This window comes from Peromyscus leucopus, chromosome 20 (genome assembly GCF_004664715.2).
Source record: "Peromyscus leucopus breed LL Stock chromosome 20, UCI_PerLeu_2.1, whole genome shotgun sequence".
NCBI lineage: Eukaryota > Metazoa > Chordata > Mammalia > Rodentia > Cricetidae > Peromyscus > Peromyscus leucopus.
The window spans coordinates 15120942-15142479 of record NC_051080.1 but is presented as its reverse complement, the minus strand read 5'-3'; the positions used below and the strand labels follow the sequence as shown (position 1 = coordinate 15142479).

The 21538-nt window shown below is 42.5% G+C and overlaps 1 protein-coding gene across 20 annotated transcripts in view; it reads left to right on the top strand.

The window, feature by feature from the left end:
- Positions 1-490: 490 nt before the first annotated feature.
- Positions 491-21538, top strand: part of Ppp6r2 (protein phosphatase 6 regulatory subunit 2) — a 68796-nt gene continuing 47748 nt past the window's right edge. For 2 of the 20 annotated variants that reach the window (XM_028869183.2, XM_037197444.1), the window contains exons 1-5: positions 491-646; positions 1880-2031; positions 8919-9001; positions 11080-11189; positions 18259-18501. In XM_028869183.2, the coding sequence (XP_028725016.1) occupies positions 18275-18501 (227 nt within the window). In that variant the 5' untranslated portion in view covers positions 491-646; positions 1880-2031; positions 8919-9001; positions 11080-11189; positions 18259-18274. Of the gene's footprint in view, positions 647-1879; positions 2040-8918; positions 9002-9261; positions 9304-11075; positions 11190-17513; positions 17593-18258; positions 18502-21538 lie in introns of those variants that run through there. The other 18 variants (XM_028869184.2, XM_028869169.2, XM_028869182.2 and 15 more) reach the window with 17 other exon arrangements.

Below are 21538 nucleotides of genomic sequence, written 5' to 3'. Positions count from 1 at the left end.
TGGAACTCATGCTATAGACCAGGCTGGCCTCAAACTCATAGAGATCATAGTAGATACCTTCCTCTGCCTCCTGAATGCTGGGATTAAAGATGTACACCACCAACCTTCAACATTTTTTATTAGTATGATGTTGTCAACTTGACAGGATCTAGAATTACTTGGGAAATGGACTTCTGGTGCATGTCTGTAGGAGATTATCTTGATGCAGTAATTGAGATGGGAAAACCTGCCCACCATGGGTGGCACCATTCTGTAGGCAGTGCTCTTAGACTGTATGGGAGGAGACAGTGGGCTGATTACAGGTATTTGTTGATCTTTTCTTTGACTGTGGATGTAATGTGACTAACTGCTTCAGGTTCCTGCTGCGTTGATTTCTCTACCATGATGGACCTTGAACTGCGAGTTAAAATAAACCCTTCCTTAAGTGGCTTTTGGAAAATATTTTATCACAGCAACAGGAAAGAAACTAAGAAAATTAACTTATAAAGGAAAATTAGTATTTTTCTCTTATTTTTCAGGTAAACAGACTAAAACTCTAACCTGAATGAAAACATCTTTTTTAAAGTTGCATATATACAGAAGAAAAAACCCAAATGCTTTTTATTTTGCCTGAACACAAGATTTAAACAAGGTACAGCCATTGAAGGTAAGCTGATCTTTCTTTTCAATTAAATTCTACTTCGTTCGTTGGTTTTTGGTTTTTTTTGAGACAGGGTTTTTCTGTGTAGTTTTAGTGCCTGTCCTGGATCTCGCTCTGTAGACTAGACTGGCCTTGAACTCACAGAGCCCTGCCTGGCTCTGCCTCCCACGTGTTGGGATCAAAGGCATGCGCCACCACCGCCTGGCTCAAATTCTACTTCATTGTACAGTTTACTCAAATACGTTGTATAGATGGACATTCAAAGATTGGATGACAGTGAAATCTTTTGTTTCTTTTTTTTGAGGTGGGGGTCTCACTGGCCCATTGAAAGCCTTTCTTTTATAATCCAATTTGATGTTGGAATTCTCTGTCTCTCTGACAGGATCTCACTATATAGTCAAACTGTTTTTGAACTTATGATCCTTCTCCCTTGTGCCCTGAATGCTGGAATTCTGGGTGGACATCACAACATGTAATTTCTTGCCAGCATTTTGTTGTACTAGAAATTCAGATAACACTCTAAAGGGCAAAAGACAGGACACTGAGCATTATGGCAACTCTTTTGCTTTGTACTAAAGAAAGCATTGATTTTCTTCAGAATAAAACATACTCTGTGTCCTGTTTCTTTTTCTGGTGCTGTGATAAAGCACCACTTTTCAAAAACGAATGAGACATAAGTTCGTAGATTTAAGAAGCATGTTGTATCCCAACTAATATGAAATAAGAGAGAAAATAGGCTGACAAGATGGCTCTTACTGCACAAATCTGATGGCTTACCTGAGTTTGATCCTTGGAACCCATGGTGGAGGGAGAGAATTGACTCCTAAAAGCTGTCTTCTGATCTTTAGACATGTGTGATGGCACATTTGCTCCTGTACCAACACACATCACACACACACACACACACACACACACACACACACACACACACACACTAATGATAAATAAAGCTTATTGTTTATTTATTCATTCATTCATTCTTTTTTTTTTGAGACAGTGTCTGTATGTAGCCCCAGCCGTCTAGAACTCACTACATAGATCAGGCTGGCCTCCAACGCACAGAGACAACCACCTCTGCCTCTCAAGTGCTGGGATTAAAGGCATGGGCCACCATACCTGGCAGTGATAAAGTTTAAAAAGTTAAAACAGAAAAAAAAAATAAGAGCTAATTTGTGGCTGGACAGATAATAAATTTCAGTTTAGATTCTAATTCTCTCTTGGCAACAATCTCTACCACAGAATGTTCTGTTGGACTCTTTCGTGGAACTGTAGGATCATATGATCATACGGGCGACACTTGTGTTTGAATCCTACCCTCTGTCTTCTGATTGTGTCACCCTGGAAAAATAAAGAAGCAGAACTTGAGGCTCCTTTCATTCATTCAGTGCTGGGTAAGCAGGTAGGAGATGTTGCCTGTCGCATGTTGTTCTTGACACAATCTCAAGAATAGTTGTCACAACGGGAAAAGCATCCTGCTGTGTTGATATACTAAGTCCAAAGTTGGTTTATGAATAAGGATGCTCACAGTGGTGACCAGCAGGGCATCTGTGGAAGGAAGAGTATGGCCTTCTCCATAGTTAAGCATCTTTATGGAAGATACGGTATACAGAGACCAGGCATGGTAGTTCACACCTGTAATCTCAGAATTTGAGAGGCTGAGGTAAGAGTATAACCATAAGTTCAAGACCAGCATGTGCTACTGAGACCCTGCTTCAATTAAACAAACAAACAAAAGTTTGAAAAAGAAATATTCAAGAATTGGGCCTGCAAGATGGTTTAGCAGCTAAAGACACTCGTGAATTTAAACAGATGAAACGTATATGAAGACAGAATTAGTGAACCGTAACATGTATCTGAAAAAAATATTCAGAGTTGTTGAACTGAGAGATGGAAAATAGAAAATGAGATTAAGGAAAAATAGAGTTCCTGTAAAAATGATATAAATGGATAGTTGGGATTCCACTGTAAAAATAGGGAAAATGGAGGCACAGCATTATTCAAAGTATCAAGGGCTTTAGACTTTTCAAAAACTAATAATACGTAAGTCCATAGACTTATGAAGCATGTTGTATCCCGACTAATATGAATTAAAAAGAGAAAATGGGCTGGTGAGATGGCTCGGTGGGTAAAAACGTTTATTGCACAAGCTTGATGACCTGAGTTTGATCCCCAGAACCCATGATGGAGGCAGAGAATTGATCCCTTCAAGTTTTCTTCTGACCACAGACATGTGTGATGGCCTGTGTCCAAAGATAGGAATTTGATTCCTGGAATACACATAGTGAAAGAAGAAAACTGATGCCCACAAATTGATCACACACACTCACTCACTCACTCACACACTCACTCACTCAAATAAATAAGTAAATGTAAAAAAACTAAGAGCTGGAGAGATAGGATCATGTTTAAGAGCAATTGCTTCCCTTCCAGAGGACCTGAGGTTTTTATCCAGCCCTCATGTGAGGTAGCTCACAAATGCCTGTAACTCCAGCTCTAGGGGATCTGACTCCCACTTTTGGCCCAAGGGCAACCACACATGTGACATACAACACACACATAATTAAAAATACATTTTGTATTGTTGGGGTTTCGTTGTTGTTTGTTTTCATTTTTCGAGACAGTGTTTCTCTGTCTGGCCCTAACTGTCTTGGAACTCACTTTGTAGACCAGGCTAGCCTCAAACTCAGAGATCTGCCTGCTTCTGCCTCCCGAGTTTTGGGATTAAAAGTGTGTACCACCAGGGCTGGAGAGATAGTTAAGAGCACTGGTTGCTCTTCCAGAGGTCCTCTGCACATGGTGCTCACAACCATCTATAGTGGGATCTGATGTTCTCTTCGGGCATACAGGTGTACATGCAGATAGAACACTCATATACATAAAATAAATCTTTTTAAAAAAGTGCACCATCACCACCTGGCTAGCCTCTTTTTTTTTATATTGTTATTGTTATGTACATATACATGTATATATGTGTGTGTATGCACAAATATATAAATATAACCTAATGAGTCTGTTTTTGTTTGTGCGTGTATATGGTTTCCAGGCTGACCACTCTGTATTGGACAACCAGTTAAGGTGCTCATCTCTGGGAGAGGCTAATTCTTCTTCTCCCCACAGTTATTAGTTGCCTGTAGTTCTTTATCTAGAAGTGGGATCCATGAAATTTTCCTCCTTCCACATTACCATGTCTGTTGACATGGCCGTCATTATAGTCTTGTTTATGCAGCCATTTCTAGGAGAGACTGGCTCTTACAGCCTTTCTACTCCCTCTTCTGAGATGATCTCTGAGCCATAGATATGGGAGCTGTGTTATCTGAGGCTGAGCTCCCGTTGATCTCTGGTGGGGAGCACATAAGTATGACACGTGCGTAGTGACTGAGAGCTATGCATCCTGATCCACAGGCAGCAGGTAGACAAAGTCACTGGGCCTGGCATGGGCTTTTGAAACCTCAGGCCCCAACCCCAGTGACATACCTCCTCCAACAAGGTCACACTGTCTCTAGCAAGAACACACTTCCTCCAGCAAGGTCACACCTCCTAATCCTTCCCAAACAGTTTGTGAACTGGGAACCAACATTCGCATATATGAGCCTACATACTGGGGCATTCTCATTCAGACTACCACATCCATAGTGCATTCAGCTTACTGCACCTCCACCTTCTCTGAACCCTCCCAGCCCCTTTACCCCACTCTACCAGGCCCTTTTCTACCTACATTACGTCTTAATCGGTGACCACCAGTTTGGAAATAGGCATGGGAGCAAAGTGGGCTCCTCAGTGAAGTGTTTATGTCCTTAAATTCCCTCGATAGTCCTTATTGAAAACAAGTTAAAAATAGTCAGTATAGCCGGGCGGTGGTGGCGCACGCCTTTAATCCCAGCACTTGGGAGGCAGAGCCAGGCGGATCTCTGTGAGTTCGAGGCCAGCCTGGGCTACCAAGTGAGTTCCAGGACAGGCGCAAAACTACACAGAGAAACCCTGTCTCGAAAAACCAAAAAAAAAAAAAAAAAAAAAAAAAAAGTCAGTATAAATAGAGTAAGGGGAAAAAGAAGCTGAACCTGTGAGTCCTCCAGGATTGTTCTTTCTTTTCACCATTGTGTTGTCTATGCTGAATTCCTTGCATTTCTGTGTTAATTTTACGAATAGCTTGTGAGGTCATAGGTAGGATTTAAAAACAAAACAAAAAACTAAGTGGAGAATGGTGGCACGTGCCTATAGTCACATCCACAGGTAGGATTTAAAAACAAAAAAAAACAAAAACCTGAACTAAATGCAGTGAGTGACACACTCCTATAATCCCACCGTTTGAGCGTGGAAGCCACAGGATCAGTGATTTATGATGATTCTCAGCTGTACAGAGAGGTTAGGGCCAACCAGGGTGGGCTACAGAAGACCCTTTCTTTAAAAAACAACAAAAAACCCAGTCCTTAGGACTAGAGAGATGGCTTGAGTTAAGAGCATTTGCTGCTTTTCCTGAGGACAAGATTTTGATTCTCAGCACCATGTCAGGCAGCTCATGAGTACCTATAACTCTAGCTCCAGAGCATCTGTGTGTGTGCGCGCGCACACACATACACAGACACATATACATAGAAATAAAAATAAAATCTTAGCCAGGCAGTGGTGGCGCTCACCTTTAATCCTAGCACTCAGGAGGTAGAGGCAGGCGGATCTCTGTGAGTTCGAGTCCAGCCTGGTCTACAGAGCAAGATCCAGGGCGGGCACCAAAACTACACGAAGAAACCCTGTCTTGACCGCCCCGCCCCCCAAAAAAAAGATTTTGTTTGGTTTTTACAAGATTTTTCTGCGCAGTCCTGGGATTAAAGGCGTGCACCACCACTTGCCGGCTACAAAACAAAATCTTAAAAAAACCTTTTGATATTAGTTTCCATCCATATCTTATTGTTTTTAGAGAAAGTAATCTGTATGACACTGGTCATCTGAAGTTCTTGTGTTGGGGATTATATTTGTATTTTTGGTTGTGAGCCTAGCCTTTAATGGCTGAGCATTCTTCCCAACCCAGTTGCTTATATTTGTAAATGTTACATTGGATGTTGGAAATTTTTGTATTCCATTTTTAGGTCTTTAAGTTTCCTTAGCAGCCTGAGCTTAGTCAGTGCAACTGTAAGAAATAACAGAGAAATCTCTTGTGCCCTTTACCCATTTCCCCCATAATGAAACTTTGTTTTGAGAAAGGCTCTCAAATAGCCCATGCTGTCCGTCACCTCCCTATGCAGCTGTGGCTAAGCTTGAACTACTACTCTTTCTTCTGCCTGTCCTTCCAGGTGGCAGGATTGCAGGCCAGCAATAGTAGAAATGTTTTACAGAGTTCTAACCAGGAAGTGGGACTGTCACAGTCTACTGACTATTCACACCTCCCAGTTGTTTGTTTGTTTTTAGGCTGATTCTTGTTGGCCTGAAGCTTGTATGTAGTTCATGTTATCCTGGAACTCACAGATATCTGACTGCTTCAGCCTTTCAAATGCTGGGATTACAAATGTGTGCTACCACACTCAATTTGACCTCCCCAGTTCATTCTGTGCGTGCGTGCGTGCGTGCGTGCGTGTGTGTGTGTGTGTGTGTGTGTGTGTGTGTGTGTGTGTGTGTGTGTAGTCATGGACTTGAACTTGCTTTGTAGTGAGGGATGATCTTGAACTCCTGATCCTGCCGCTTTCACCTCCCTAGGGCTGGGATTGCAAGTGTGCACTCCCATGCCCAGTTGTCATGTCACTTTTAATTTTTTTTTTTTTTTTCGAGACAGGGTTTCTCTGTGTAGCTTTGCGCCTTTTCCTGGAACTCACTTGGTAGCCCAGGCTGGCCTCGAACTCACAGAGATCCACCTGGCTCTGCCTCCCCCGAGTGCTGGGATTAAAGGCGTGCGCCACCACCGCCCGGCTTCATGTCACTTTTATATCCATATTTACTTCCCTTTTTCTCCTCTTCTAATTCCCAGCCACTGGAAACCAAGAATCTGTCTTTTCATGTTGCTGTGATAAAATATCCTGATAGGAGCAATTTAAGGTGGATAGTTTATTTTGGTCCACAGCTTAAGGGTATAGTCCGTCAAGCACCCGGTGCAGTCTTGGCTGTGTTACATTCAGTTAGTTAGGAAGAGGAGAGCAATGAATGAATGCTTGTGCTGAGCTGGCTTCCTCCTTTTTATGTGGTCTAGAACCAAAGCCTAGGGAATCATGCTCCCCACTCCATGGGTGTGTCTGCTCATTTCAGTTAACCTAATCAAGAGACTCTATAGCACGAATCCAAATTGGTCTTTTTTTTTTTTTTTTTTTTTTTTTTTTTTTTTGGTTTTTCGAGACAGGGTTTCTCTGTGTAGCTTTGCGCCTTTCCTGGAGTTCACTTGGTAGCCCAGGCTGGCCTCGAACTCACAGAGATCCGCCTGGCTCTGCCTCCCGAGTGCTGGGATTAAAGGCGTGCGCCACCACCGCCTGGCTCAAATTGGTCTTATAATAAAAAGATATTGGGGTAAGTGCTGAAAGATCAGAGACAAAGGAACAAGCCACAGCTACCTCTCACCTCACCAACTCCTCGGCCGAAAAGACTGAGCTCCTGTTTCCTCCCCTTTATATTTCTTTTCTCCGCTCCGCCATATCACTTCCTGTTCAGCCTCCCTAGTGCTGTGATTAAAGGCATGTGTGCCTCCAAAGTACTGGGAGCAAAGGCATGAGATCCCAAGTGCTGGGATTAAAGGTGTGTGCCACCACTGCCTGGTCTTTATGGCTAACTAGTGGCTGGCTTTGCCCTCTGATCTTTAGGCAAGCTTTTTTTGATAGAGCATACACAAAATGTCACCACAAGACTCCATCACAGGTATGCCTAGAAGCTTGTCTCTCTCTAGGTGATACTAGATCCTGTTAGTTAATACTATCCACTACACTGTCCTCCTGTTTCTAATATTTTTTAAAGTTTTATTTATTTTGTGTGTATGAGTGTATGGCCTGCATGTATGTCTGTACTACATGCATGCCTGGTGCCTTCAGGTGTCAGAAGAGGGCAAGGGCATTAGATCCCCCAGAACTGGAGTTACATATGGTTGTGAACCACCATGTGGGTGCTAGGATTCAAACCCAGGTCTCTGCAAGAACAACTAGTGCTCTCTTAATTACCAAGCCATCTTCAGCCTCTGTTTCTAGATTTTTTTTTTTTTTTTTTTTGAGACACGGTCTCTTTTAGTAGCTCTGGTTGTGCTGGAATTTGCTTGCTATATAGACCAGGTGGGCCTTGAACTCACAGAGATCCAGCCTGCCTCTGCCTTCCAAATGCTGTGATTAAAGGTATGTACCACTGCGCCATTTCTAAAATTTTATCACTTAAAATGTTGCACTGGAGCTAGGCATGGTGGCATACTCTTAAGCTTTCAGGAGACTGCAGTGAGAGAATTGTGAGATCATATCTCAAACAAACGAAACAAAACGAAACCAAATCCACCAAGCCATCAATGGAATCATAGTATACAACTTTTCGGCATTTGTTTACTTTGCCTAGTAATAAATTTCTAGAAACTTATTCAGTTTTTGTACCCATCAGTAGTTCCTTTTGGGGGCTGGGGATGTAATTCTGTTGATAGAATGCTTGCCTAACATGAAAAGCCCTGGGTTTGAGCCCAGCTCAGAACCAGGGAGGCAGAGGCAGAAAGATGGGGAGTTCAAGGTGACCCTCAGCTGTATGTCAAGTTTGAGGTTATTCTGACAAACATGAGACTCTCTCAAAAAACAAACAAAAACAAACCAAAAAAGGTCTTTTTTTTTTTTGGTTTTTCAAGACAGAGTTTCTCTGTGTAGCTTTGCGCCTTTCCTGGAACTCACTTGGTAGCCCAGGCTGGCCTGGTGGCCATGTTAACTTTCCCAGATCATTGTGGTTTTAGTACATGAGCTATCAGGGTGAGCACAATAGCACTTTTTAATCATCCTGTTTTCCTTACTGTGTTGGCTCCACATGCTGCGTTTAGTTTGTATTTTGAAGACTGTCCAAGCTGATGCCAACCTTTAACTCCCCTCCCCCCTTTTTTTGGTTAGCATACAAAGAAATGTGATTCTCACTTTCTGTTTTGTTTTGTTTGATACAGGATCTCAGCAGGTAGCTCTGGCTGTCCTAGAACTCACAGTATAGAACAGGCTAGCTTCGAACTCAGAGATCTACCTGCCTCTGCCTCCTGAGTGCTGTGATTAAAGGCGTACCCTGCTGTTATTCTAGCTTTTGACTGTTATAAATAAAGCTGCTGTGAAGGTTTTTGTGTGCATTTAAGTTTTTGTTTCTCTAGGATCAATGTCCAGGGCCAAGGCAGTTTTATTTGTATGGATTTCTGTTCACTGCTGCACTATAGAGGTTGCAGAATCTCTTAAGGTTTGTATGTTTATCATGCTTAGATCTTTTCTTTCTTACCTGGGTATAACGTTGCCTTTTATTGTTTTTTGCCTTAAAGTTTATCAGATATTAAAATTGTATCTCAGTTTTTGGTTCTTATTTGCCCACTGTGTTTTTCAGTTGTCCTATTTCTGCCTTGTTCAGTTTTTAAAGTATGTCTTTGTTTGAGACAGGCTTCCTTTCTATATCCTTGGCTGTCCTGGAACTCTCTATGTATACCGGACTGGCCTTGAATTCACAGAGATCTGCTTGTTTCTGCCTTCCAAGTGATAAGACCAAAGGTGTGTGCCACTATGCCCAGCTAAAGTATATTGTTTAGAGTGAACATTGTTGGAATTTTTAAAATTTATTTAACGTTATTTTATGTGCATTGGTATGAAGGTATCAGATCCCCTGGAACTGGAGTTACAGACAGTTGTAAGCTGCCATGTGGGTGCTGGGAATTGAACCCAGGTCCTCTGGAAGAACAGCCAATGCTCTTAACTGCTGAGCCATCTCTCCAGCCTTGTTGGAATTTTTTATATCCAGTCTGAGAGACTTTTTCCTTGATAACTTTATCCCACATATGGTTGTTGACATTATTAGTGCTAGTTTCTGTCATTTTATTTCATATTTTTTTTAAGATTTATTTATTTATTTACTAGGTATACAGTGTTCTGTCTGCATGCCAGGAGAGGCCGCCAGATCTCATTACAGATGGCTGTGAGCCACCATGTGGTTGCTGGGAATTGAACTCAGGACCTCTGGAAGAACAGCCAGTCCTCTTAACTGCTGAGCCATCTCTCCAGCCCTATTTCATATTTTTTATTTACTAATATTTTAGTTTTGTCTTTATTTTTTCTTTCCTATTTTCCATATGCTAGATTATTCTTAGTTATGCATTCTGTTGTGGAATATTATTTTAAGGTGTGTTACATTTGTTTATGCTGTGGAACATTTGTTTAATGATGCAAAGCTGTGTTGCATTCTTTTTTTGTGTTTTTTTTTTTTTTTTTTTTTTTTCCTCCGAGACAGGGTTTCTCTGTGTAGCTTTGCGCCTTTCCTGGAACTCACTTGGTAGCCCAGGCTGGCCTCGAACTCACAGAGATCCGCCTGGCTCTGCCTCCCGAGTGCTGGGATTGATTAAAGGCGTGCGCCACCACTGCCCGGCTGTATTGCATTCTTTTGTGTTGCATTTGTTTAACTCTGTGAAGCTGTGTTGCTGTGCCTGTCTAAAACACCTGATCAGTCTAATAAAGAGCTGAACAGCCAATAGTGAGGCAGGAGAAAGGATAGGCAGGGATGATAGGAAGAGAGAATAAATAGAAGGAGAACTCTGGGAGGAAAAGAAGAAAGAGAAGAGAACAATGAGAGGAGGATGTTAGAGGCCAACCACCTAGCCACCCAGCCACCCAGCCACCCAGCCTTACAGCCTCATAGCCAGCCACAGAGTACGTGGGAAAATAAGATATACAGAAGTAAGAAAAAAAAGTAGATGGGATAATTTAAAGTTAAGAAAAGCTGGTAAGAAACAAGCCAAGCTAAAGGATGGGCTTTTGTAAGTAGTAATAAGTCTCCATGTGATATATTTGGGAGCTGAGTGGCAGGCCCCCCAAAAGAGCAAAAATAACTAACAGCAATATTCCCTTTGTTGTGGATATTAAGACCTTTATTCCACTTACATAGTTTTTAAGCTTAAAAATATCTCTTCCGTTTTCCCAGTAACACAGCCTCTTTTCCTTGCCATATCAACAGGTAGAGAAGCCTCTACTGAACATCATTCTGGTCACATAAATGGCTGTCCAAAAGAATGAATCTTTAGTTGATAGAATAATAGCTGGGTATGGTAGCACATGCCTGGAATCCTAGACTTTTGTGGAGGTTAAGCAGAAGAATTTTGAGTTTGAGACCAATTCTAGCTATGTTGTATAAGCCAACCTGAAAAAAATCATGAAGAACAAAACCAAACAAAATATAGATTGCCTGAGATGAGCATGATGAGCCAGGTATTTTTCTGTCTTGCTGTTTTTAAGTCATAAAGATTTTGTTGTTTTGTTTGTTTCTTCTTTCCAAGACAGGCTCTCTGTGTGTAGCCCTGGATGGGCTGGAACTGGCCATGAGGATCAGGCTAGTTTTGGACTAACAGAAACCTACCTGCCTTTGCTTCTTGAGTTTAAAGGGATTAAAGGTGCGCAATACTATCCCCAGCAGTCACACAGATTTTTAAAAAATTTGGTTTTATTCTTTGTAATTATATGTAGGTGTGTACACCTGCATGTGGGTATGTGCACATGCATGCAGTGCTTATGGAGACCAGAGGCATTTGATCCCTTGGAGCTGGAGTTAGAGAAGGTTGTGAGAACTCAGGTCCTCTGGGAGAGCAGAAAGTGCTCACAACCACGGAGCCATCTCTCCAGCCAGAGTCATACAGACACTAAATTATAGATTATTTTATAGTAAGCACTTCTTTGCTTGGAATTCATTCCAAATCTTATATATAATTTCATAGGTATTTTATCAGCAATTACTTGTTTGTTTGTTTGTTTATTTTGAGACAGGGTTTCTCTGTGTTGCCATGGTGTCCTGGAACTCACTCTGTAGACCAGGTTGGCTTTGAACTCAAAGATCCACCTGCCTCTGCCTCCTAATTGCTGGGATCAAAGGTGTGTGCCACCACCACCTGGTGTTCTTAATAATTCTTTACTGGTTTTTGTTGTATACCACACAGGTATTATTTATAGTAAATAAACAGATCCCCTTTAAGTTTTCAGTTTGTGACGGTTAGTTTTATGTCAACTTGACACAAGCTAGAGCCATTTGGGAAGAAGGAACTTCAGTTGAGAAAATGTCTCCATTCTATTGGCCTGTGGGCAAACTTGTGGGACATTTTCTTGATTGATGATTGATGTGGAGAGCCCAGCTCACTGTGGGCTGGTAGTCCTGGGTGCTATAGGAAAACAGGCTGGGCAAGCTATGAGGAGCAAGCCACTAAAGAGCATTTCCAATAAAGGCCTCTGCTTCAGTTTCTGCCTTGAGTCCTTGCCCTGACTTCCTTCAATGATGAACTGTGATGTGGAAGTGTAATTGAAATAAACCATTTTCTCTCCAAGTTGCTTATGGTCATGGTGTTTTGTCACAGCAGCAGTAGAAACCCTAACTAAGATGGATTGGTAAAAGGCCATGGGGTATAGTGTTGACAGTCCTGACCATGTGTTTTGAGTTGCTCAGAGCTCCATGGGCTCTTCTGTAGGAACTTAGAAGACGACGGTGAAAGCACTGCATGAGATGGAGGCCTGGCTTGTGAAGTTCCAGAGGGAGGCAGAGACTCAGGGCTGTTTATGTGATACTTTGAATTAAGAATCTGTGGTCCTGGTCAGCTGAGGCTGAAGAATTGGCTGTAATTAACAAGAGACTAGAACCACTGAAGTGAAACCTTTGTTTTGGTGGGGTAATTGCTGCTGGTTAGCTGGAGCTGAGAAGTTAGTGGTGATGAAGAAGAAACCAGTAACATTGAGAACAGTGTATCTGGGAGTTTTTTTCCTGAATGTCAGTACACAGAATCTCTGGTATAGAGGGAGCTGAGGCTGTACCTGGGGCTTATAAGAAAACCAAACTGAGCAAACCAGAAACTCAGGGCAAGAACTTCAAACCAGAACTTCTTGCCCTGAGTTTCTGCCATGACTTCCTTCAATGATGGACTGTGATGTGGAAGTGTAACAGAAAAAAAAAAAAAACACAAAAAAACCCAAATTGCTTATGATCATGATGTTTTATTACAGCAATAGAGATCCTATTTAAGACACAGTTCTACATTACCCCCAAATTCCCTTTAGTCACAGTATAGTTATTCTATGCCATATCCCTGTCCTTGAACAGCCTCTGCTCTCCTTGCCCTGGATATGTTTTACATATTTCTGAACTCTCTTATAAATGGAACCATTTAATATTGGCCTTCATCCCCTGTCACTCATCTGTGTTGTGCTTGTTGTGTGTTGTAAGGTTCCATTGTATGGGGAGATCATTCACCTGTTAATAGGCATCTGAGGTGTTGCCTGTGTATAACTACTGTGAATAAGGTGGCTGTCAGCCTTCACTCAGTCTTTGTACAGACATAGTATTTAATTTTTCTTATGTTGGACCTGAGAGTAGAATTGGTAGATCACATGGTAAGAATATGCCTAATTCTATAAAAAAGCTGTTAAACTCTTTTCAGAGTGGTTGTACCACATTAGAGCTCTCTTCCTGGAAGTGGATAGGAGTTTGAGTTGTTCAGTGTCTTCATCAGCACATGGGTGGCTTTTGATGTTAGTCATTCTGGTAGGTATGTATGCAGTACAGCCTCACTGCAGATTGCTCGTTACTGTGATACTGATCCTGTTATAATGCACTTACTGGATGGGTTTTTGTTTTGTTTTGAGACAGGATCTTACTGTGTTGCCAAGGATGGCTTCAAGTTCATGGTCCTCTTGCCTCAGCATTGCAAATTCTGGGATAAAAGGTGTAAGCTAGCATGTATATTTTTATGTCTTTTAAAGTAATGTATCTCCCAATTTTTAAAATTAATGTTTTGTTGTCTTATAGCTGAGTTGTAAAAAAATTTTTATGATGTGAATATGGATAACTTTTCAGATATATGTCAGAAATTAGTATAGATTTATATCTGAACTGAACATTAATATTTTTCCCAGCTTGTGACTTATATTTTTATTTTACTAACAATATAAAGGAATTGAATTTTTTACATCTATTTATTTCATGTATGTGCTGTGGTATATTTGTGGACATCAGAGGACAAATTTTCAGAGAGTGAGAGTAAGTTCTCCTTTTCTTCTACATGGATCCTGGGGATTGAACCCAGGTCATTAGGCTTGGCAGCAAACCTCTACCTGCTGAATCATCTTTTTTTTTTTTTTTTTTAAGAATGTAATGTTTTTTTGTTTTTTGTTTTTTTAAAGTTATTTATTTTTATTTTATGTGTATTGGTGTTTACCTGCATATCTGTGTGAGGGTGTCAGATCTTGGGAGTTACAGACAGTTGTTAGCTGCCATGTGGGTGCTGGGAATTGAACCCAGGTCCTCTGGAAGAATAGTCAGCGCTCTTAGCCACTGAGCCATCTCTCCAGCCCCATGAATCATCTTACTGGTCCCAGGAATTTCCCCACCCCCTTCTTTTTTTTTTTTAATGTTTTTATTTTATAATTAATTTAAATTTATATATCAGCCGCAGATTCCCCTGTCCTCCTTCCTCCCACCCCCCAAAAGCAATTTTTTAATAGAACTATACAAAACATAACATTAATCCACTTAAGTAACAAGAAAATATTTTTTAAATTAAATAGACTAAGAGATATTAACTCCCCCTTTTCTTTATATATTTATTTTTAATGCCGAATGCTGTTTATTGAAGGAGGGAGGAGGTCTTAAATACAGGCTTACAGCACAATGGGAGAACCCTGGAGGGCAGAAGTTCACTACCGATGTTTTACAATCTTGCATCTAAGCTGTTAATGCCCATTATGCAGGATACACAGACAAGGAACTTCCCTTAAGCATTCAGGAGGGTGGAACCTGGCAGGGAATTAGCATAGGGAGGATATCAAGGTCAAGGTCAGCAAGCAAGGCAACCGTTACCCAAAATGGGGGCCAGGGCCCTACAGGTCCCCCTTTTACTAAAAAATGAGCTTCTGACTTAGGTTGCATGGGACATCAGCAGGTCACCTTACCCGTCATGGAGACGCCTGCCTAGGCCACACAGGCGCTCTGTCTTAGGTTGGTGAGTGCCCCCCAGGTATTACCCGTCTCTGAATACTCATTACCATACAGGCTCAATCATGTGTGAGTTGCAGAGTTAACTGCTGCCAAGGATCTCAAAGTGGCGCTGGGCTTGCAATCTGTATTCGACACAGAAAAGACCAACAGAGGTCCTATTCCACCCATAGCCAGCAGGCTAAAGGCAACTGAGCCATTCCCTTCCTTAACGAGCCTTGAACCCAGGTCCTCTGGAAGAGTAGTCAGCGCTCTTAGCCACTGAGCCATCTCTCCAGCCCCATGAATCATCTTACTGGTCCCAGGAATTTCCCCACCCCCTTCTTTTTTTAATTTTTTTTTATAGATGCTCTCAGTGTGTGGTAATCTGGCCTTGCCTTCTGAGTGGGGATGTGGCTAAGGCACAGAAATGTTCTTTTCTTTGTCTCTGTCTCACTATTTGTCTCTCTCTTTTTCTCTCTTAACATTTATTTGCTTATTTATTTAGTGAGGGGACACACAAGTGTTACATACAGCACACAAGTGTAGAGGTCAGAGGACAGCTTGAAGGAGTTGGTTTGCCCTTTTTGGGTTTCTGTGATTCAACTCATTGTCAGGCTTGGCCACAAGATCTCTTACCCACTAAGTCATACTGCCAGCCCCAGAAGATTATAATTTTGTGGGGGTCTGATTCATTACTTTTCCTTCCATAAATTGATTTCTTATATCATTTGAACCCCAAAGTTTAGTTTTATTTATTGTTTGTGTACATGCATGTGTGTGTGTGTGTGTGTGTGCGCGCGCGCGCGCATGCATGTGCTGTGCAAGTAGCACACATAAAAAGATCAGAGGACAAGTGACAGTTCTTTCCTACCATGTGTGTCCCAGGGATTGAACTCAAGCTGTCACTCTTGATGACAGGTGCCTTTAACCACTGAGTCATCTTGCTGGCTCTCAGAAGTGCACAATTTTGTGGGAGTCTTACTTATTACTTTTTCCGTCATAAATTATGTTTAGTGTGTCTTATGAACCTCCAACTTTTGTTTCTTTTCTTTTCTTGTTTCTTTTTCTTTTCTTTCTTTCTTTTTTTTCCAAGACAGGGTTTCCTCTGTATAACAGCTTTGGCTGTTCTGGAACTCACTATGTAGACCATGCTGGCCTCAAACTCACAGAGATCCACCTGTCTCTGTCTACTTAATGCTGGGATTAAAGGTGTGTGACACCACCGACTGGCCTTCATTTCTTGCTTTTTAAAACACTTAGTCACATTACTTTTTGTTGTTGTTTTGAGATAGTCTCACTGTGTGTCTTTGACTGATCTGGAATGCTTTATGTAGACCTAGGCTGGCTTTGAACTCATAGAGATCCACCTGCCTCTGCCTCCCAAATGCTGAGATTAAAGGCATGCAATACTATGTCTGGAGGATATCACATTTATTTGTGTGTGTGTGTGTTTATGTGCTTGCTTTGATTTGTATGTGTCCAACAGAGGACAGCTTATGGGAGTGGTCCTCTCCTTTCACCATGTGGTCTCAGGAATTAAACTCAGGTTCTCAGGTGTGGTGACAAGTGCCCCTAGTCACTGAAGTCATCTTGCTGACCCTCCCTTTCTATCCCACCCCGCCTCCATAGTGCTGGGCAACAAACTCTATGACCTTGTATATGCTCGGCAATGGGTCTACCACTGAGCTGCATTCCCAGTCTCCAAACATTGTCTTCTTGATTTTCTAGTTGTAGGTTTTATGATTAAACCTGTGATCTATATCATGTTAGTTTGGGGTTTGGTGTGAAGTAAGTGTTGAACATCAGCTTATTTATGTGTATTTAGTTTTTTGGAATAATTTTTGAAAAAGACTGCATGCACACACACTCACACAACAACACACTTTTCTTTTAATTGATTTTGTACATTTGTTGAAAATTAATTGAATACATACTAGTATCAGAGGCTGCTGTGTCAGGGCCCCACTGATATCTCAGATTCACAAACAGGCCAACCCATTTAAGAACTGCAGCCAGTCTTTTAGTTTTTTCATTTTAAGTTTATTTTAGCATCAGGTGTAGTGGCACACATCCTTAAATCTCAGCATTTATGTGGAAGAGGCAGTGTACTTCTGTGAGTTTGAGTTGAGCTTGGTCTACATAATGAGTTTCAGGCAACCAGAGCTACACAGTAAGATTCTGTCTTAAAACATTATTTTATGTATATGGATGTTTTGCCTGCATGCATGTCTGTGTATCATAGGTGTACAGTGCCCATAGCGGTCAGAAGATGGTGTTGTATCACCTGGGACTGGAGTTACAGACTGATGGGAGTTGTGGTTTTAATACTAGAAATCAATCCCCAGGTCCTCTGGATCTACAGCCAGGACTCTTAACCACTGAGCCATCTCTCTACCCCCAATCTTTTAGATTTTTTTAAAAGTAAAAAATACCAAGTAAGATAAGCCCCTCAGATCTTACTATAATTTTGTAAATAACCTCATATGACTTTAAAAAGATTTATAATTTGTACCAATGAAATGGCTAACCAGGTGAGGGCTTATGATCTGAGTTCAGTCCCTGGGACCCACATGATAGAAAGTGAGAACTCACTCCCACAATTTGTCCTCTGACCACCACACATGTGTGCTTTCCTGATCGCATGGTGTTCACATGTGGGCAAACAAATGAATAAATGTAAAAATAATTTTAAAAGATTCATAATTTAAAGATAAGCTTTTAGCTTTGTTCAAGATGAAGCTTCATGTTTTCTTTTTGTTATCAGAACAGTAAAAACGACTAGCTAACTCACCCTGGGCTGCACACTAACATTGAACCCCATGGGGATGGACATTCTTGTCTAGGTATGACACCAAAAGTTGGAAGAAGGGCTGGGAAGGCAGAGAAGGGCAGGGTTAGTGGCAGTCTTCAGATTGCTGTGTTAGGACTTTGTGCACAATTTGTGTGCATGTGAATGAGATGGTTGTCTCATGGGTAACCTCGATGTTATTCGGCAAGTGGCCACCATAAACTGAGGGACTAGGTGACAGATGGCTGTAGAAAATGGCAGGATCAAACTTAACAGGCGGTCCTTAGTTTGGCTTGCTGAGTATAGGCTCTGAGAGTCTTCTGGGAACACATGTCTAGTGTTCACTCAGGAAGGATTAAATACTGGGACGGTGGGTTTCTGGTTTGAGTTAACTTTTTTAGGATGGAAGGGTATTCCTGGTGTTGATACTTGGGAGACAGATATATGGGCCCCTCAAAGCCATGATCGAAATGAGAGCCTCCAGGGACTTAAGCATTGTGGGTAGGGGAGAAGATAGGTCAGATGAGGGGGTTCCTGTGGGTGGGGAGGAGGTAAGTCAGTGAGAGGAACCTAAGGGACCTATAGATAAGAGTAGTTACTTGGTCCCCAGGATTGCTTGTGTGTATGTTGGGGATGAACTTCTTGGACTCTGGTATAGCGTGGCTGAGGGTGGGTTCACAGAGTAGGGAGGAGTGAGCTCCTTTTTTGTCCTTGCTTGCAGCTCTGTGGCCACCATCATGTTCTGGAAATTTGACTTGAATACCACGTCCCATGTTGACAAGCTGCTCGACAAGGAACATGTAACATTGCAGGAGTTAATGGATGAAGATGACATCCTGCAAGAGTGTAAGGCTCAGAACCAGAAGTTGCTGGACTTCCTGTGCAGGCAGCAGTGTATGGAGGAGCTGGTGAACCTCATCACACAAGACCCACCCCTGGACATGGAAGAGAAGGTCCGATTCAAGTATGTACTGAGGCTGTTTCCCAGGCCAGCTGGGTAGTGCTTAAGGAGGCTATGGGTAGTGTCTAAGGCCAGCTAGAGCCAGGCCATCAGCACATGACAAGTGAGGAGGCCATTGTGCAGTTTGTTGTTTGTGAGGCTTAAGAGTTTCGAATCTCGTGTGTTTATTTTCTCATTCTGAGTTATAGGTGAGTTTATATTAAGTTAACACATGTTGGAACAATTTGATGAAAGAAAGACCTCTTGATAAATAGGTACTTGAGATTGTAGAGTTGTGCCACATCATAGAAGTATGATGTCTGACTTCTGAGACCCAAGAAGTACTTTGCTTTGGGGTGTTTAATAGAGAGAAGTGTGTCATTATCATTAGTGATACTAAACCTTTAGAAATTCTTTCTATAAAATATATATATATATATATATATATATATATGTATATTTTAAAAAGATAGTTTATTTATTTTTTTATTTTTTAAGATTTACTTATTTATTATGTATATATAGTGTTCCGCCTGCACGTATCCCTGCAGGCCAGAAGAGGGCACCAGATCTCATTACAGACGGTTGTGAGCCACCATGTGGGTGCTGGGAATTGAACTCAGGACCTCTGGAAGAGCAGTCAGCGCTCTTAACCTCTGAGCCATCTCTCCAGCCCCGTTCCTAAAATATTTTAAGTTTGACCAGGATGTTGGGAGCTGACAGAAGGAAGGGACAGTGTCATTACAGGATGGTCGGAGTTTTGAGCAAGGGCAGAGTCTAAAGTGGAGGATGCTTTGGGTAGCAAGAAGGACGAGTCAGGCTTAGAAAGTTTGGCGTCATGAATAGGTCACATGGTCTGTAGTGTTTCTGGGGCGAGCTAGGGACAAATAACACAACAGACATAGATCCAGGTGCTGAAGAGGAGCCCCTGTACGTGTGCATGGTAGGAGGCCTTAGAATAGGGGCGGTAAGTCGTGATATGCTGTTTGTCCGGCCTGCCTTCCTCCTTCTTCCTTCCTTCCCTCCCTCCTCCCTTTCCTCCCTCCCTCTCCCTCCCTCCCCCCTCCCTCCCCCCTCCCTCCCAACATAGACTTACTGTGTAGCACATGCTAGTCTACTTCCATTCCTCCTGCCAAAGCCTCCCAAGTGCTAGATCTCAGATATACTGCATGCCTGACAGCTTTTGCATTTTTAAATGTCTGAAAAAAGTTACAGGGAGAGTAATTTGTTACACATGTTGATGACCTTTTTAGTGTTGTTGGACATATCACACTAATCCCTATACAACCAGAGTCCAGTCGCAAAGAGACTAACAAAAAATATTTGTAACCTGGCCCTTCACAACAAATCTTTGCTGACCTTTGTCCTTTGGAAGAAAACAGGGCAAGCCTGGATGATGAGACAGCCTGTGGGGGACTGTCAGTGCTTCCTCAGGCAGTCTGTCTGTCTGAGTGGTAGGCTGTCAGTACTTCCTCTAGGCAGTCAGTCTGTCTGAGTGGTAGGCTGTCAGTACTTCCTCTAGGCAGTCAGTCTGTCTGAGTGGTAGGCTGTCAGTACTTCCTCTAGGCAGTCAGTCTGTCTGACAAGGGTCCCATGATGGGAGACAGTTGTAGGAAGAGCAGAGGCCTGCTGTCAGGAGCCATGGCGTTGTGGGCAGGTGGCCACAGCTGGAGGCTGGTGTGCTCTCAGTATCACTACACAGCCTACCTGCCATCTTCTCTACAATTGTCTCCCAGTTTGGGTGACAGATGAGAACAACGTGATGGGTGAGGGAGGGGTGTAGTTAAGGGGCTTTGGGGTCAAGACAGGGATTCTTAGAATAGCATTAATGACTCGAGACTTGCAGAGCCGGAGTCTGAGAGAGAGTAGTACTGCCTGAGTACTAAGCTAAAGCAGACTGTGAAAACGTGCGGTCTGCTTTGCTCCCTCACCCTAGGACTTGACTTCTTGCTCTGCCCAGCTGTGTCTTGTTTGGATCTGGTAGAGTGTCTCTGTGGCCTTCCCTGCTGCTCACGTGGCCTCTTTCCCTGCTGGCTCTGGTCTCCCTGCCCTCATTGGTCATGTATGATCCCTACACTAAACACTCATGCACGGTGATAGCCATCCCATGAGGTGGGCCCTGGCTGCCCCGCTTCACAGACAAGGACATCGAAGGCCAGAGAGGTTAGCCAGGAAGGAGCCATCCCACTTAACCCTTAGGCCCCTCCCACACCCAGCCTGTAGCCCTGAACACTGCCCACACTATTTTGTCCAAAGGCCTACTTGTCTCACAGGTCCTGCTGGGTCTGTATGACTGACAGCTCCTTCATGGCTCTGAAGGCTGCTTCTTCCTGTGGGGCTGGGGAGGAGCACCCCATCCCACAGCTAGTGAAGAACTGTTTGTTTCTGGGACATTGTTGTCTTCTATCCTGTGTGGACCAGCTGCTAAAGAAGAAACAGTGATAGCATGGAATCACACAATGGCTTATCTTGTCTGTAGTCACTTTCATTAAATGAAAAGTACATTTACACATGCTAGCATTTTTCTCTCTTTCTCTTTTTTTTTTTGTTTTTGTTTTTGTTTGTTTTTGAAGACAGCATTTCTCTGTGTAGCCCTGGCTGTCCTGTAGACTATAGGCTGGCCTCATACAGAGATCCGCATGCCTCTGCCTCCCTGGTGCTGGGATTAAAAGCATGTGCCACCACCACCCAGCTCATACTAGCATTTCTTAATAGTAAATTACTTGTATGATGTCTCATAGCAGATATTGTTTCATAGCTGCAGACATACTTCCTAGTGTAGAACAGTTGTGGTCTGTGCTTACTGATTTGAAGGCACAGGAAGTGGGGAGAAAATGAAGGGCGATTTCCCAAGGAGAAACATGAGCATGGCTGGCACTTGGCCTCACTGACAGTCAACAGGGAGAGGTCTGGCAGATGAGCAGGAAGGCCTGCAGAGAGAATCCAGGAGAAAAAGAGATTATCTAAGTCTGGTCTGCTGGTACATACCTGTAATCCCAGTGCTTGGGAGGTAAAGGCAGGAGGAGAAGGCCATCCTCATCTACATAGTGAAGTTGAGGCC